General features: G+C 32.7%; 1 protein-coding gene across 1 annotated transcript; it reads left to right on the forward strand.

The window, feature by feature from the left end:
• Nucleotides 1-4,852: 4,852 nt before the first annotated feature.
• LOC127710583 (metalloproteinase inhibitor 3-like) lies at nt 4,853-15,481 on the forward strand. Its single transcript, XM_052216532.1, has 5 exons — nt 4,853-4,907; nt 8,113-8,237; nt 8,797-8,879; nt 12,777-12,870; nt 15,324-15,481. The coding sequence occupies exons 2-5, from the start codon at nt 8,120-8,122 to the stop codon at nt 15,416-15,418; spliced, it is 390 nt and encodes a 129-aa protein (XP_052072492.1). The 5' UTR covers nt 4,853-4,907; nt 8,113-8,119; the 3' UTR covers nt 15,419-15,481.
• Nucleotides 15,482-16,376: the final 895 nt, after the last annotated feature.

The following is a 16,376-nucleotide window of genomic DNA, read 5'->3' on the forward strand; positions in this document are numbered from 1 at the left end:
GAACTAAACATTTATTACTTAAGTGCATATTTGTTTTATTTGTTTAACTTCTTTAATTTGCTACAAATGCAATACATCATAATTCCTGTGTATATGTGTGTACGTCTGAAATTGTACTTGTTGGACATAGAACTAGGATAAAGACATCTACTTGAAACAATTCAACCGGAAAATTGTCGACCACATTTAACAGAACATTTTAACATCCTTTTGTAAATAACAAATTCATCTAACCAATTTTATAATGTTCCCTAGAATACAACAGTTTTTCTATTCGTAGATTTCTCGCCAGACATAAACATTGATAAATAATACTACGTCATGGATTACTTTTCATTTTTCAAAAATATTCATTCATATGAAATTTCTCATGTCCTGATCACTTCCTTTTTTTGAAATTGTTTGGCAAAATGAAAATTGATCGATGTGGAACATGTTTCATTGACCAATATTGACAACTTTATTTCACATATTTTAAACGTCTGTTTTTTTCATTTCATATTACAACTTGTTAGCCGTGTAAAACATGTATAGTCAATATCACACACAGTGCGAACGTATACATCCATAAAATGACTTTCAAAAATAGTTTACTTAACGAAATGAAGATACAAAAAGTAAAAAATGGAGAATTTAAAGAAGTATTATCTACAAATTGAAAATTGAAAAACCAATTTTGAAAAAAAATCGAGTTTGTTCTACATGAAAAACAAAATGAACAAATGATGCAGCTGGACGCATCACACTTAGGAAAAAGTAAAATAACAAATATACCGTACTCCAAGGAAAATTCAGAACGGAAAGTCCCGTATCAAATGGCAAAATCAAAAGATAAAACGAATGGAAAACAACTGTCATACTCCTGACTTGGTTCAGGAATTTCCCTATGTAGAAAATGATGGTTTAAACCTGGCTTTATACCAAGTAAAACCTCTCAATTGTACGACAGTCGCATACAATTCCATTATATTGACAATAATGTGTAAACAAAACAAACAGATATAATAGGTTAAAATGTCCAAAATAGGGGTACAGCCGTCAACATTGTTTTATAATCTTAATCACTATTTAAACAAACAAATGTGTCCACACGGAAATGGTAGGATAGTGAAATGAGTCCCAAAAGCTAACAACACCCAAATCTCTTTAAGAAATAGTATTGCTCAAATTTACTGTTAGTTCATATAACTAAAAATTATGTTCTAGCTAGTGTAAATAGCAATTTGGTAACCTGTTTAGTAGACATCAGTCCTTTATTCAGCTGCTATTCTGTTAGCTTACTAAATAACTAAGACATTAAGAATTACAAATGTAATAAACCGTAGCTGTGTGTGTTGGTGGTGAGGTACTTAAGATGTTGGGAGTTGAAATCCTACACGTCACACTAGGTACTGTTACAAATAAACAGAAGCTTCATATCTTAAATAATGTGCAACAAAGAATAATACTAGGGAATGATTTTATGTGAGACAACAGCACCCTGCTCGATTGATTTTGATTCCTTAATTATTCTTTAAAGAGGACAAATTGTCATATAGCACTTGAAATTAATTCTAGCTAAACAAAAAGTATCGTGTCCGTCAATATTCCACATTTCTCAAATTGAAGTTCCTATAAGAGCCAAAAGGAGTCAAAGTAAGGTTTTCATTTTGGAATCTCTATTAAGTTTGCATTAGCTGTCGACACTTGTCTCTAGAAATATGTCTCTCATGCTAATCATGAATCCTACTAAGAAAGAGGTTTTCTTGCCTACTAATTCTTAAACTTTACACATGCACTGGAGTATCAAAATTGCATTGTGGATTGCCTTCCTTTGAATTACCAGACCAGTTCTTACTATATACCCAAAAGGTTCCCAAAGGATTGTCCGCAAAGCTACATAAGTAATTTGATGGACAATTTTACATTGCAAGTAAAACCCCCTCATCACACATACAAATCATAAAAAGATGTTGCAACAAAAATGAGATGTTCTTTCTCAAGATTAAATCCACATGTTTCTTCCAAAGTTTTCAGCCTTTTGTTGTTGTTCTGCCAATCAATGTCATATATAATGTACTCTTTTGTGTTAAGTTTAAAGTCCTTATTGTTCTGTCAAAGATTATCGAGCCAATAATTAGTCAGTATATATCGATCAGCTATAGGTCATTTGCATGTCTATCAGATGTAAGGTACTGTAATTTCGACCAGTCTTTGGTCTAATATATGTTAGAATACATTAGGTATATACCATGTATACCTAACCGACAAGAAAGTGTTTCCCAATAAAACAAATTCGTTACATCCTTTGGTGACCCTCAGTGAATAGTTAAACTTCTAATCCTTATGCTTTTGTACTCATTACACTTGATTGATTTGGTTTCCCTTGAAACATTTTATAAAATATGTTCTTTAATCTATATTTATCAGATTATTGTTTTTTACTTAATAAGTAGTTGTAGTTAATGAGCTATTCATTATGTCGTGTAATTCTTTGTCCTAGATACTTATGTAGATGGTTTTTCGTCCGTTGAACAACAACCCACTGAATATAGAGTACGTATTTTTGTGTTTCTGTGTTGAAGATATATTTCCGAACGAGTAATCGAGTATCGCTTGATAAAACCAACGAGAACTCGACTAGTAATTGTTCACCGAGTTGACATCCCTAGTTTATATGGATTAGTTCTGGGTCATGGTGATTTTTATCTATCTCAGGACCTGTCATTGCTCAATATTATTTCGACCAGTCGTAGGTCATTGTCTTTTTTTGGGTTCACCTTACAAATTATGGAACGTTCTCATTCCGACTAGTAGTAGATATTTTTTTAGTCGCCTAACAAATCATGGGTAATTATCATTTCGACTTATCATGGGGAGGACTTACATAGGATTGGCCTATTGCTCAATCCAATTCAATTCGCGTGAATACAATACTGTTTCAACTTATTATTCAAATAACGGCATTGTCTTTTACAGGAACTCATAGGTCGTCATCAACTTGACCAGTGTAAGATCATAATGTTATATATGTTATATTTTAAGTCAATAGTCATATTGGTTGATATCAAATGTGTAAAGTATTTGTTTATAGCATAACAAATCTCAATTGTTTATCTGTACGATTCATCATTTTAATCAATCACACTCAATATCTCTCAAATCTGATGTTACTTTCAACATGATGTGATTTTCATCGTAACTGCATATCTTAGATCATGTATAGTTCCATCTCTTCCTCTTTTATTAAGAATGTGCAATGGTGTCAAAAAGATGCGTAAATTCATGTTGATAGTGCTATAATGAACTAGTTGCCCCTATTACCACACATGTACACATTACCTACTAAAATCTAAATTGGTTTTGTTAGGCGCTTCAAGTTATGCCACAATTATCTGGGTATTGCTGTTTTGCTTTCACCAATTTGAGCCAACGAGGCAAAGTGTGCAGCTCAGATATTATGGAGTTGTTTTCTCCAAAAAGACATATTTCATTTTTGATATCCTTAATAGTCTGTTGTTGCTCACAAGGAAGCTATTAAACCAAGAATTCTAAGTCGTAATGTTGAAATCATCCCTTCAAAAATTTTACGGAAGCCATCACGATTTGGTTGACCGTTATGGAATATTTGTTCTACAGATGACGACGAATATGTTCTGTTGTCCCGAATGTGACTTATCGGATTAGAATTATCATGGGTTCGTACTTACATGAGCAACACGAAGGTGCCACTAGTGGAGCCGGATCTGCTTATCATTTCGGAGCACTTAAGATCATCCCCGATTTTGGTAGGGTTCGTGATACTCAGTCCTTTGTTTTTCTATGTTGTGTTTTGTGTAGTGTTGTTGGTGGTCTATTTTCGTTAATTGCCATGGCATTGCCAGTTTTTTTCCAACATGTGTGCTTGCATGTTGCTTTGATATCTTTCGCCTCTCTTTTGCACAAAAATTCTGATAACACATTTCATGTTCCAAATCTAAGGAAATCAGAAGATGAACAACACATCTTAGGTGATATTGTTCATCATCACTTTTATATTTTCAAACATGCGATATCCCATTATCTGTAGTGCGGGCACATTTATCATCCAATGTAAATAAAACTGTTGATACCATTCACAAACTTGTTCCAATAAGAAAATGTACATATTGAATGAAAGATACAAAGCTACAGATGTTATTTTTTTTAATTTCAAAAAGCATATTTGGAACTGCCACAGTTAAAGATATCAATCGCCTTGCACTCCATATAAATATTTTTTTCTAGAAACAGTTATCAATCAGCCTAAACAATGGCTGATCATGATACAATGCTTTCATCCTATATGTCTATGGTATATCTACGGTTTGCAATCTTGTTTTTGAAATAAAAATACAATCTCGGGGGGAAGGATATATGTTATAGGATGACAGTTTACATACCTGTTTGTTTAACATGCCATTTACAAATAAATTGATGGGCAAATGATAAATCTAATAATTTAATGACAAATTGATTAAAGAAATAAATATCTCGATTTAAAAAAAAAACCAGATTTTTGTATGCAAAGCTTTTTGTGTTGTAAATAACTATTAAGTTTTTTCAAAGGCGGAAATCTGTTTTTGAATAAAACTTTTGATAAATAATAGATGGTCACAGCTGAACAGAGTTCTTAAGCTTTTCTTACGTAACAATGATAAACCCTCAGTCATTTCAATAAACGCTTATACAACGTTAACATCTTGCGACAGATTTTTGTGATCTCAAATGAGGACTGTAAAGGTGTCTCACTTATTACGGTCTTTGTCAAATCAAGTAATAAACCTGTACCGTACCTCACCGGGAAATAAAGTCACATGACTTTGGTATGTTTTGTGGCATTTGTAGTCACTTGCAAAGTATTTTTCAGTTAACAAACTTCATTATTGTTATCGCCTGTCTATTTCCAGGTAGGTACACACATTTTGATAATTAATTAAAGCGGCGTTTAATACGAGTAAGACAACAGATTAAAACATGATGTTTTTTCTTCAAATATTCATTAAGCGGAATATAGAAATTATATTCCGCTATTTGCAATAAATTTGGTTCAATTTCGTCTAAATAAGCTTAGAAAATATCGATGATATATTATTGTTTACGTTTATTTTTGTTGCAGTTCATTGTTTCTGTTGTTCCGTTGTGTTCCTCTTCTAGTTGTTGTGTTTCCCTCGGTTTGGTTGTGACCCGGATTTGTTTTCGCTTAATCGATTTATGACTATTGAACAGCGGTATACTACTGTTGCCTTTATTGCCGTACAAGTCAACAATTCAACTCATTTAAATCCGTATTTATGGAACCTTTTGATTTGACATTTAGTGCAAATGATGCGCATGTGTCCATTATGTGGTTTATTCATTAAGAAGAAAAACATATCAACTTTGAAAAGTAGAATAAGGGAGCCATTGCGAATAAACACTTTGTTGACTGATCCTGCCTACAAAAATATCATTCTTATACAAGCAATCTCGATCTCGATTGATAATAAGGTGGCGTGAGGTCAAAAATACGTACGAAATGATGATACATTGTTCCTTTTGGACTTTTTGCAATTAAGATATACGTTATAGTATTTTATGAATACAATTTTAAAATTTGGGTCATATCGGTGGACAGGAATTTGACAGTTGATGCCCATTTAATATTTCAAGTACATGTATAAAGTTGATTTATATTACATTCAGTGAAATTTAATATCGTAAATCATTCAGAAACTGATTATCTCTAAATTTAATAGAGTCAATTAATTGTCTAAGCTTCTTAAATACTAAATGTAGCGCGTGATTGTTACATTTTCAAAGCATTATTAAGGGTTCAAATAATCAAAAGAATCTGCAAGTAACAAAGTATATTTCTCTTCTGTCTTATCAATCAAAGTTTGTATTTTAAATGGTAAGGATGTTTGCTACTCTTGTTTTTGACTTTTTGTCAGAAATTCGGACATTCTAGTTTTATCCATGTAGTGCCAATAATAATTTTGCCCGTTAAACCCTACTTTTCTTTTCATAATTTCATTAAATAAAGATTAGAAAGCCATTTTCTTAAATCTTATAAAATCCTTGTTATTTTTTCATAGTTTTTGAAAGAATAAAGTTGCCAATGTTAACTCTATGAAAGATCTAGAGAGAATCATTTCCCGCCAAATTTTCTACGGCTTATATCTCAAAAACAAGGACACGGACCTATCATTTTTTTTCTGCTTTTTAAGTTCTGCTATTTATATTCTATTGTGGCTGGCTATTTGTGATTTCATTTATATGTTCAACACCTGAAAAGCAATATGAGTAATATTTCGTCTCAGCACAAATTTTTATTTTGAGTGATCAAAGTTCAGAAATATTTTCTGCAGAATTGATAGGCATGGTAATTAAAAACCAAAATTCACCAAGAAAAAGAAACGGGACATATATATTTAATGTGGTTTTTGCTTAACACGATACATTTTTCAGTAATTTAAATGTATCATTGTTAAAAATTGTGTTGATTATTGTATTCATATTGCATCTTAGTGTTTATTGTATTTCTATTAAATTATATTGTGTATTGTATTGTATTTTAAGCACTTGCAGAGTGACCGTTCGTTCAATATAAACTAGACTTGTCTTGTCGTCTGTCTTCTTCCAGTCAATCAGTCATTGTTTTCAGTATTCCAATTCACATCAGTCAAATATCATTAGTACATTTTTGTATCACATTAAATTAGTTATGGTAGAAGGTCAATAATTCACCATAATTCACCCAACAAAATATTGTCGCCATGCACAAAGCTGACAAATGTGTTTTTTTACTACTTTCTTAGGAAAATCATATGAAACTTCAAATTTAAAAAATAAATATGTTTTATATACTTGAATAGCTAAGTTTTACTTTGTAACAAGTGTACGTGAACTTTCTTTTAGACAAACACCCTTTATATTCTTAAAATTTTCTTAACTGTACTGCTATTTAATTATTGTCTTCCCGTACACTTATTATCCGATATGTTCACGTATGCAGTGACCTTAACTACGAGACGTCTCGTTAGAACTTCGGCCACCACACAGCGCAAATGCGAGGGGAAAACCGTGATGAAAGAATGTCAACATTTGTACACTGGAAGGTAAATAGTAATAACTGATTCTTAAAGAGCAAATGTAATACAACAAATCATTTAACAGCTGTTAAAGAAAACTTAAATTAACAAAAGGTAACGCATGGAAAATGTAAATATCATGGCTCTGTTCATTCACTTATTTATTTGTTACGTGCTCCATATGCACTGCGTTGACTGTGTATCAATGTCGCGATCCGGTAATCATTGGTAAGAAACTCGAAATGTACTTAGCTGCCGATTAACAATCACTGAATGATATATCATTTGTGAATAATATGTTTCGTAATAATATAAAAAACGTACATAAAGGACTCGGTTTAGTATATATGAATGCATTGATTCAATAATTTCGATAACATTAAAATTACAGGAAACTCAATTCATTATGACTTTAACTGCTAAAAAACACAAAAAAAACCATACATTCCAGAATTCAAATATTAGTATAACGACTATGTCACTATTTTTTAACTATTGTTATTAATCTAAAATTACAAAGAACAATAACTATTATTTTTACTGTTTAATAGCTATTTAGATGTTTTACCCAAAATACAACTGATATTTGAAATCTGATATATGAAGTATTGATGCTTTCTACCTAAACATGCTAAAATACTAAACTTATTAGAAGAGCGTTAGAAACAGAGATAAAAGTGAGGCTTGCCGAGCTTTTCTGCTATCACGTAGCAAGTACCTTTAAATTTTGTATTTCCTTCAATGTGCGAATATTGTTTCATTCGGCAATTTAACATTAGGCGTAAACGTATAGTTTTCTCCCATCAAATTTGTTGGCTAATGAGATCGACATGACTTCAACGCGGACCGCAATGAGGACTCCAAATTGGACTGTCACGCAAACGGTAATTTGTACATAACCGTTCGTTCGCAACAGAAGCAGGATACCAGGCGACTACAAACGTCTAGTGTACGTTTTTCGGTTCATGTTATCTGCTACTCGGTATATGTATAGTAGAAAGGTCAATAGCAGGATGAAAACATTTTGTATGTCTTCCTTCAGGATAACCATGAAGACAACCATAGTGACTTTGTTTTGTCTGATGTTGATGAACTTCATTTCTGAGGCATATGGATGTAGATGTAGTAACTTTACACAAAAAAAATCATTCTGTAACGCTGATTTCGGTAAGTTTAAAGAATTAAATGTTATGAATTTATGTATCTTGTGACTCTGAAAAAAGTATTAGTGACTATTTTCCCAGGAATCTGACATTGTATTGTCCCTGAGCATATAAATGTACATTATACTCATCAGCTGCATTCGAATCGAAAGTGATAAAGCCAAACCAAATACAATAACCATTAAAAAACGCAAAATTGAAAAAAAAATGTGCCAAATACGAGTTGGACACCCTAAACCCGGTGTTAGAAAAACCTTGATGTTTAGAATAATTCAAAAATTTATAAAACATTAAATTTAAAAAATAAATGAACATATCAGTGATATTTGGTGTGTCAAAGTATAGATGGAACTTACTACTGGAATGGTAATACCCTGGGGATGAAACGTCACCCATAAGTTACACAATTATACAATTGAAAAATAAGCAGTAATATCACATGTTTTAAAGGGAGTATCATTGGCATTGTCAGATTCTTGTTTGTTTGAATTTATTACACTTTAATTTTGTGTCTGCCTACTGGAAACCTTTAGAACAAAATCATTTTTTTTTTGCTAATTAAGTTATACGAGGAATTGCCCAAAACAACAGGATCCTTGCAAGCGGTGATATAGAGTATGATGTGAATGTGGAAGATAATTTTAAGGTATTATACAATTATGCAGTAAGTAGTTAGAGTTGCTCATCTTTAATTGACGTAGAGTGACCTGGTCTCTAGTGAACAATTGTCGTTTTACAGTTTTATTAATCATAACGCATCTTCTTTTTTATAATTAGTAGAAAATGTCTGTGGGGTCGCGAGTTCAAAGCGGAATGAACATTTATATGGGAATATTCCGAATTAAATCATTCATCTCTGCAATTTAAACTTGGTCGTCAGAGACCCATAAATGAAGACAATGTTTCTAAAAGCTGATGCCACAGAGATTCGACACATTATATGATAGAGAAAGCAAGGTGAAAAATACCAAAAAGACATTTGTCTTTAGTGCCGTGTGGAGACAGTAGAGTGCCTCCCCGTGCTTCAGGTTTATGCTCTTATAATATACTAGATTATGGAGTGTGTGTCCGAGCGAGAACTTCTCTAGTTCATTACTTTAGGAATATTTATCAAAAAGTAGTATTTCAATATTCAGCCCCATTCTACTATTTAGTCAGACGTCAGTCGCTACCCTGATATACCCTTTCTTTTTCTGGTAATTAATACGGATAGCGTTTGACATCTTTAGCCGAACAGATTTATCATTTTTACATAATTTAATTCATTGTATGCTGGTTCATATTCTGGACGCCAGTCTTTGCTCCTTTCTAATATAATTCACAAACAAAAAACAAATATGAAGCTTAGAAATGGAAAAATATTAAATACTAAACTCGTTCAAAAGGTATCTACACGTCTCAATCTTCAAAATCGCTTATCTAAAAATACTACCATCGCTAACATTTTTAACAATAAAAATCGTGGTTACCCTTCTATCGATAAATGTCATGCCAAAAAATGACTTACATGTCCCCGTCTTTCCACCAACAATACGGTAAGGTCCACGTTTAATGGTCGCATATTTTCTTTAAATTTTGAAACTGAGATAACTTGAAAAACAAACAGTATTATTTATTTACTCACATGAAACAAACCGGGATGCGGTATTCAGTACGTAGGTGAAACTGGACGATATTTATCTAAACGCACTCAAGAACGTCTGTATCGTTTTAAAAGACCCAATAAATTCAAAAGTATCATTTATCAACACCTTAAGAAGCACAATCATCCTATTCAATATTTAGCAGTTCAACCTTTAGAAGTAGTAAATAAGCAGCCTGGTGAATCTCATTCAAAGTTTGTACGATCACGGAAAATAATTGAATTAAATTGGATTAAAAAAATACAGACAGTCTACCCTCTTGGTCTTAATGATAATATCATGGGAATTGGTAATATATCAAGAACCGATTCTGTTAACATTTTGGATATAGTTTCTAAAACTGTTCGTAAAAACCGTTCTCATGGTCGTAGAAAAAATCGCAATCAAAGAAAATTTCGGACCAATCATACCAATATTTCGGACCTAATTTCTATTTCAAAAAACAACGGCAGACATTATCTGTTAACAAAGCTCTGTTCATTACCGGTTAATAAGTTAAATAAAATTTTAGAGGATTGCAACACAATTTCATATAGCAGTCCTAAGTATGAAATCGTTCAAATTATAATGGCATATTGTTATTCTAAACTGTTTCCCAAAATTGATCGCCCTGAAGATCATAAAAAACAGTTTATTAAAATAAAGTATGTTAATAAAGGTTTTGATTTTGTAAATATTGCCGGTATTTTAACGACCATTCTGTTAAAGAACAAATTCCGGGATATTTTGATAATACTGAGCTCCCTCTTATTTGTTATATTTACAAGAAATCTACCCGGAAATTTGTGTTTAATTATAGTCAATTGTGTAAAGATGTTAATATCAGTGAAAATACACCTACTTCATGTAATTGCAGTAATTCCGAATACATTTATGGACCCATTTCCCATGTTATAACAGGAGATCTTAACATCGTTCAAGACCGAGAGTTAAAATCATTCCTCAGTAAAGGACCTAAATATCCTCCCCCGTCAATTATTAATTGGAATGAGTGTCGTAATATCATCCACGACTCACTCCATACTTACTGTTTGAAATGGATAAAACGGGAAAAAGCTGACAAAAAATCTTTGGACTCTTTTTTTAATTCAGTAATTTAATTCAGATTTTCCTATCGTTAATTATCCATTTTTAGATGGTGACGTTCCCTTGGCACCATCTTACGGTGTTTATATATCTCAACTTGCACGATTCGCTCGTGTATGTAACAATGTTTTAGATTTTAACGAGATAAATTTATGTATTACTGAAAAGTTATTACACCAGGGTTTTCGATATCGCAAACTAGTCAAAACATTTACTAAATTTTATCATCGGTATAAGGACATCATTCGTGAATATAGCTCAACATGCAGACTTCTTATACGTTCAGGTATTTCACATCCAATTTTTTATGGAAATATTCTTTATAAAGCACAAAAATGTCAGTATTCACCTCTGAAGCTAACAAAACCTTTAAATAGACTTATTAAGAAGGGATATAGTTACGATACTGTTGTCAGGTCATTAAAGATTGCATATTTAGCGTTAATATTGATTCACTTATAGGGTCTTTGCATCGGCACTAAACACAATTATTTAAAAACCAGTTGTTGGCATGACACGGGTTATGTTCTTCTCATATATGTTATGATGGTATGATACTAAACCCCTAACGGGAAGGATTGTGCCTGATATTCATATGATGCAGACATAATCTTTCAATCAGTTTAATTGAAGTCTGGAGCTGGCATGTCAGTTAACTGCTAGTAGTCTGTTGTTATTTATGTATTATTGTCATTTTGTTTATTTTCTTTGGTTACATCTTCTGACATCAGACTCGGACTTCTCTTGAACTGAATTTTAATGTGCGTATTGTTATGCGTTTACTTTTCTACATTGGCTAGAGGTATAGGGGGAGGGTTGAGATCTCATAAACATATTTAACCCCGCCGCATTTTTGCGCCTGTCCCAAGTCAGGAGCCTCTAGCCTTTGTTAGTCTTGTATTATTTTTAATTTTAGTTTCTTGTGTACAATTTGGAGTTTAGTATGGCGTTCATTATCACTGAACTAGTATATATATTTATTTAGGGGCCAGCTGAAGGACGCCTCCGGGTGCGGGAATTTCTCGCTGCATTGAAGACCTGTTGGTGACCTTCTGCTGTTGTCTGTTCTATGGTCGGGTTGTTGTCTGTTTGAAACTTTCCCCATTTCCATTCTCAATTTTATTCAAGTCGAACATGAACTGACAACGTCATGGCAATAACAGAACAAGGCCAACAGACAAACAACAGCACACAATACACAACAAAGAAAACTAAAGACTGAGTAACAAGACTATGAAGTTTATAACACAATAACTTCAGACCAGTGCCTTATAATATAGTCATGATAGTAGGTGATTATTTTATTTCACTTCCATTGCACAGACATTAAGTAAATATAGTTGGATGATAAGCATTACTTTTACTTCACTGCACTCACTTCATACTAACAACTGATGCAATTTGCTAAAATATTTTACCAGTTGATCATTTTTGTTGAGATGAATTCAAACTGCAATTTGGTAAACTGTTTGATCAATTGGTATTGTGATAGGCCAAAGCCTTCAGGATAAGCACAGTAAAGTAAAGCCAAACGTCTTAAGTGCACGGATCCAACGGACTGCACCATACTATGGAAGTTGCATTTGCATAAACAAAACCATAAAAAGCAAATGAGACACACAACAGCAAAACCTCAAAATATTGGATTTACACCCATTTCGTTAAAACTGAGATAGAAGGTTAAAAATCATTTTTGAGATATACATCAATAAAATATGGTATTTGTTAGCAGGTCGATTTATGATTGGTAGTAATAAAACGATATCTGTTTAATTTCATTATTCGTAATTTGTTCTTTTTTTCCATAAATACAGATGATAGTGAATAAAACAATAAAACTTCGTTCTCGGTCTCCGAATAATTCATGTGGAGTACATCTAGACACAGGAACTGAATATTTAATTGCAGGTGAGTATTTCTATTTCTTCTTTAAAAAGTTTCACTGTTTAATGCATTTTTAACATTCAGAGAAAAACAAAAATTGTTAAAAGAGTTTTTTTTTATGACTGTTGGTATTGGGAAGCTGAAATCATCACTTCGTAAATTTTACGGACGCCATCACGAGTTGGTTGACCGTTATGGAATATCTGTTATATAGATGATATTAGATATGTTCCTTATGTCGTAACTGCAATCCCGTTCCCTTTTCCCGAATGTGACCTACCGAATTAGACTTCTTACCTTTATTTGTGACATTTTTACCTATTGTGTCTGTTTGTTTTGTTCACGCATCATTATCAATATTATCAAATTTGATGAGAGGTTTAGCGTTTTAAAACCAGGTTCAATCTACCATTTTCTATTTGAAAATGCCTGTACCAAGTCAGGAATATGACAGTTGTTGTCCATTCGTTTGATGTGTTGTTGTCCATTCGTTTTCCATAAATACAGATGATAGTGAATAATACAATAAAACTTCGTTCTCGGTCTCCGAATAATTCATGTGGAGTACATCTAGACACAGGAACTGTATATTTAATTGCAGATGAGTATTTCTATTTCTTCTTTATAAAGTTTCACTGTTTAATGCATTTTTAACATTCAGAGAAAAAAAAATTGTTAAAAGATTTTTTTTTTAATGACTGTTGGTATTGGGAAGCTGAAATCATCACTTCGTAAATTTTACGGACGCCATCACGAGTTGGTTGACCGTTATGGAATATCTGTTATATAGATGATATTAGATATGTTCCTTATGTCGTAACTGCAATCCCGTTCCCTTTTCCCGAATGTGACCTACCGAATTAGACTTTTTACCTTTATTTATGACATTTTTACCTATTGTGTCTGTTTGTTTTGTTCACGCATCATTATCAATATTATTAAATTTGATGAGAGGTTTAGCGCTATAAAACCAGGTTCAATCCACCATTTTCTATTTGAAAATGCCTGTACCAAGTCAGGAATATGACAGTTGTTGTCCATTCGTTTGATGTGTTGTTGTCCATTCGTTTTCCATAAATACAGATGATAGTGAATAATACAATAAAACTTCGTTCTCGGTCTCCGAATAATTCATGTGGAGTACATCTAGACACAGGAACTGTATATTTAATTGCAGATGAGTATTTCTATTTCTTCTTTATAAAGTTTCACTGTTTAATGCATTTTTAACATTCAGAGAAAAAAAAAATTGTTAAAAGAGTTTTTTTTAATGACTGTTGGTATTGGGAAGCTGAAATCATCACTTCGTAAATTTTACGGACGCCATCACGAGTTGGTTGACCGTTATGGAATATCTGTTATATAGATGATATTAGATATGTTCCTTATGTCGTAACTGCAATCCCGTTCCCTTTTCCCGAATGTGACCTACCGAATTAGACTTCTTACCTTTATTTGTGACATTTTTACCTATTGTGTCTGTTTGTTTTGTTCACGCATCATTATCAATATTATTAAATTTGATGAGAGGTTTAGCGCTATAAAACCAGGTTCAATCCACCATTTTCTATTTGAAAATGCCTGTACCAAGTCTGGAATATGACAGTTGTTGTCCATTCGTTTGATGTGTTTTGCCATTTGATTTTGCCATGTGATTAGGGACTTTCCGATTGAATTTTCTTCGGAGTTCAGTATTTTTGTGATTTTACTTTTTGGTACAAAAACAGGCAAACTATGTCAATATGGAAGAAAAAAATGATGACTTTATCATCATACAATAATTCGACATTTGAACCTCATTATAAAAATGCAATATCTCAGCCAGCTAAATTTACAAAGTAATGTCCATTTCTGCATTTTCGTTAAAATATAAAATAAATCAGTGTTTAAGCAAAGTTACTTTTAAAAGACTTTTATACAAAACTGCTGATACATACGGAAGCAAAAACAACAACATGTTTAACCCCGCCACATGCTATGTGCCTGTCCAAAGTCAGACGCCTGTACTCGAGTGGTTGTTGTATATTGTTGCTTTTCGTGTTTGATTTTCGCTAATAGTTTTGTAGTTTGTTCTTAAGTTGTTCCGTTGCACCAATGTACCAAGTTAGATAAAGGGTTGGCGCCTTCAGACATGTTTAACCCCACCACAATCTTTATGTGCCTGCCCCGAATCAGGAGCCTCTAGTTCAGTGGTTGACGTTGGTTCATGTCTGTCATATGTGTTTTTCGTAAATTGTTTAGTTATATATTAGGCGGTGAAATTTCTCAATTTATTTGTTTCACATTTTTTCATGTCGAGGCCTTCTATAGGCAACTATACGGTATGTCTTTTCTCATTGTTGAAGGCCGTAAGGTTACCTTTAATCGCTTCATTCACTTCATTTTGACTTTGATTGATAGTTGTCTCAATGGCATCATACTACATTTTCTTGTTTTTATATAGAAATATATAGAGGTGTTTTTTGTTTATATTTCAGGAGCAGTAGTGACTGGACGGACAACTGGAACATTTTACTATACAGATCTCTGCAATTGGTTTCAAAATTGGCAGGGAGTTGACAGTCATACATAAACAGCACTCGAAACGGGAACTTATGCTCAATGTTAATCGTATTAAAGCACATTACAAATTACAACAGCTACTCATCATAAAGATTTTTGTCTTTGTTTTCATGTTTTTATGAAATTTTAAAAGGTATGACAGGCCACTCCAGTTATTTGTTTTTCTACTCAGTCGGGTTTGAATACGAATAAAGAAAATGTTGCATTAACACCAGCCTAACAATGAATAAAAACGGAATAATGAAATGAGCTATTGACAGTCTTTTGAGATTGAGGATGTTAACAAATAGTTAATTCTTAAATTGAAATGCACTTTTTTTTTAAAATGAAAGAAATGAGTCATTCAATCAATTATTATCATTTTTTTTAATTTTACAAATGAGACGCATGTAAATCCTTATTGTAAACCAAAACCGAGTGCCCCAACACTGAAAGCGTCTCATGATACATGTCATAAGCATTCGTCACCAGCCATCGCGAGTTGAGGCATAGACACATAGTTTTAGTCAACCAATTAACGGTGGTTAGTAAAAAACGTCGTACTAGTTCTTTTTAGGACATCATCATTTTACGGGAACATGAAATTACAGAACCTTACACGATATTTTTGTTTTAACTTTGAGAATGCTTTGTATGATTTTTGCTTCAAAATATTACAGAAACCAGTAAGAGTTTACAAATTGTACAACTATGTAACTGATCAAAAGGTCCATTACTTTGGTGATAGCATCAAGTAAATAGTAATGATTAGCAGCATCGTCACATATGACCTGGTCACGTGACAGTTATTACTGCAAAACGCCATCTTCCAAAACACATGACTGAATAAAGTTAGCAATCAAAAATAACAAATCGAAGAAGAATTGCCTACAATATGACCACTATAACAGCCTCACGAGGAAACACACACGCAGTTCAATATTGAGAACAACGAACCCCCATACAAAACCGAGGACGGGTGTTGTAGG

This window comes from Mytilus californianus, unplaced genomic scaffold, assembly GCF_021869535.1.
Source record: "Mytilus californianus isolate M0D057914Y unplaced genomic scaffold, xbMytCali1.0.p SCAF_8, whole genome shotgun sequence".
Lineage (NCBI taxonomy): Eukaryota > Metazoa > Mollusca > Bivalvia > Mytilida > Mytilidae > Mytilus > Mytilus californianus.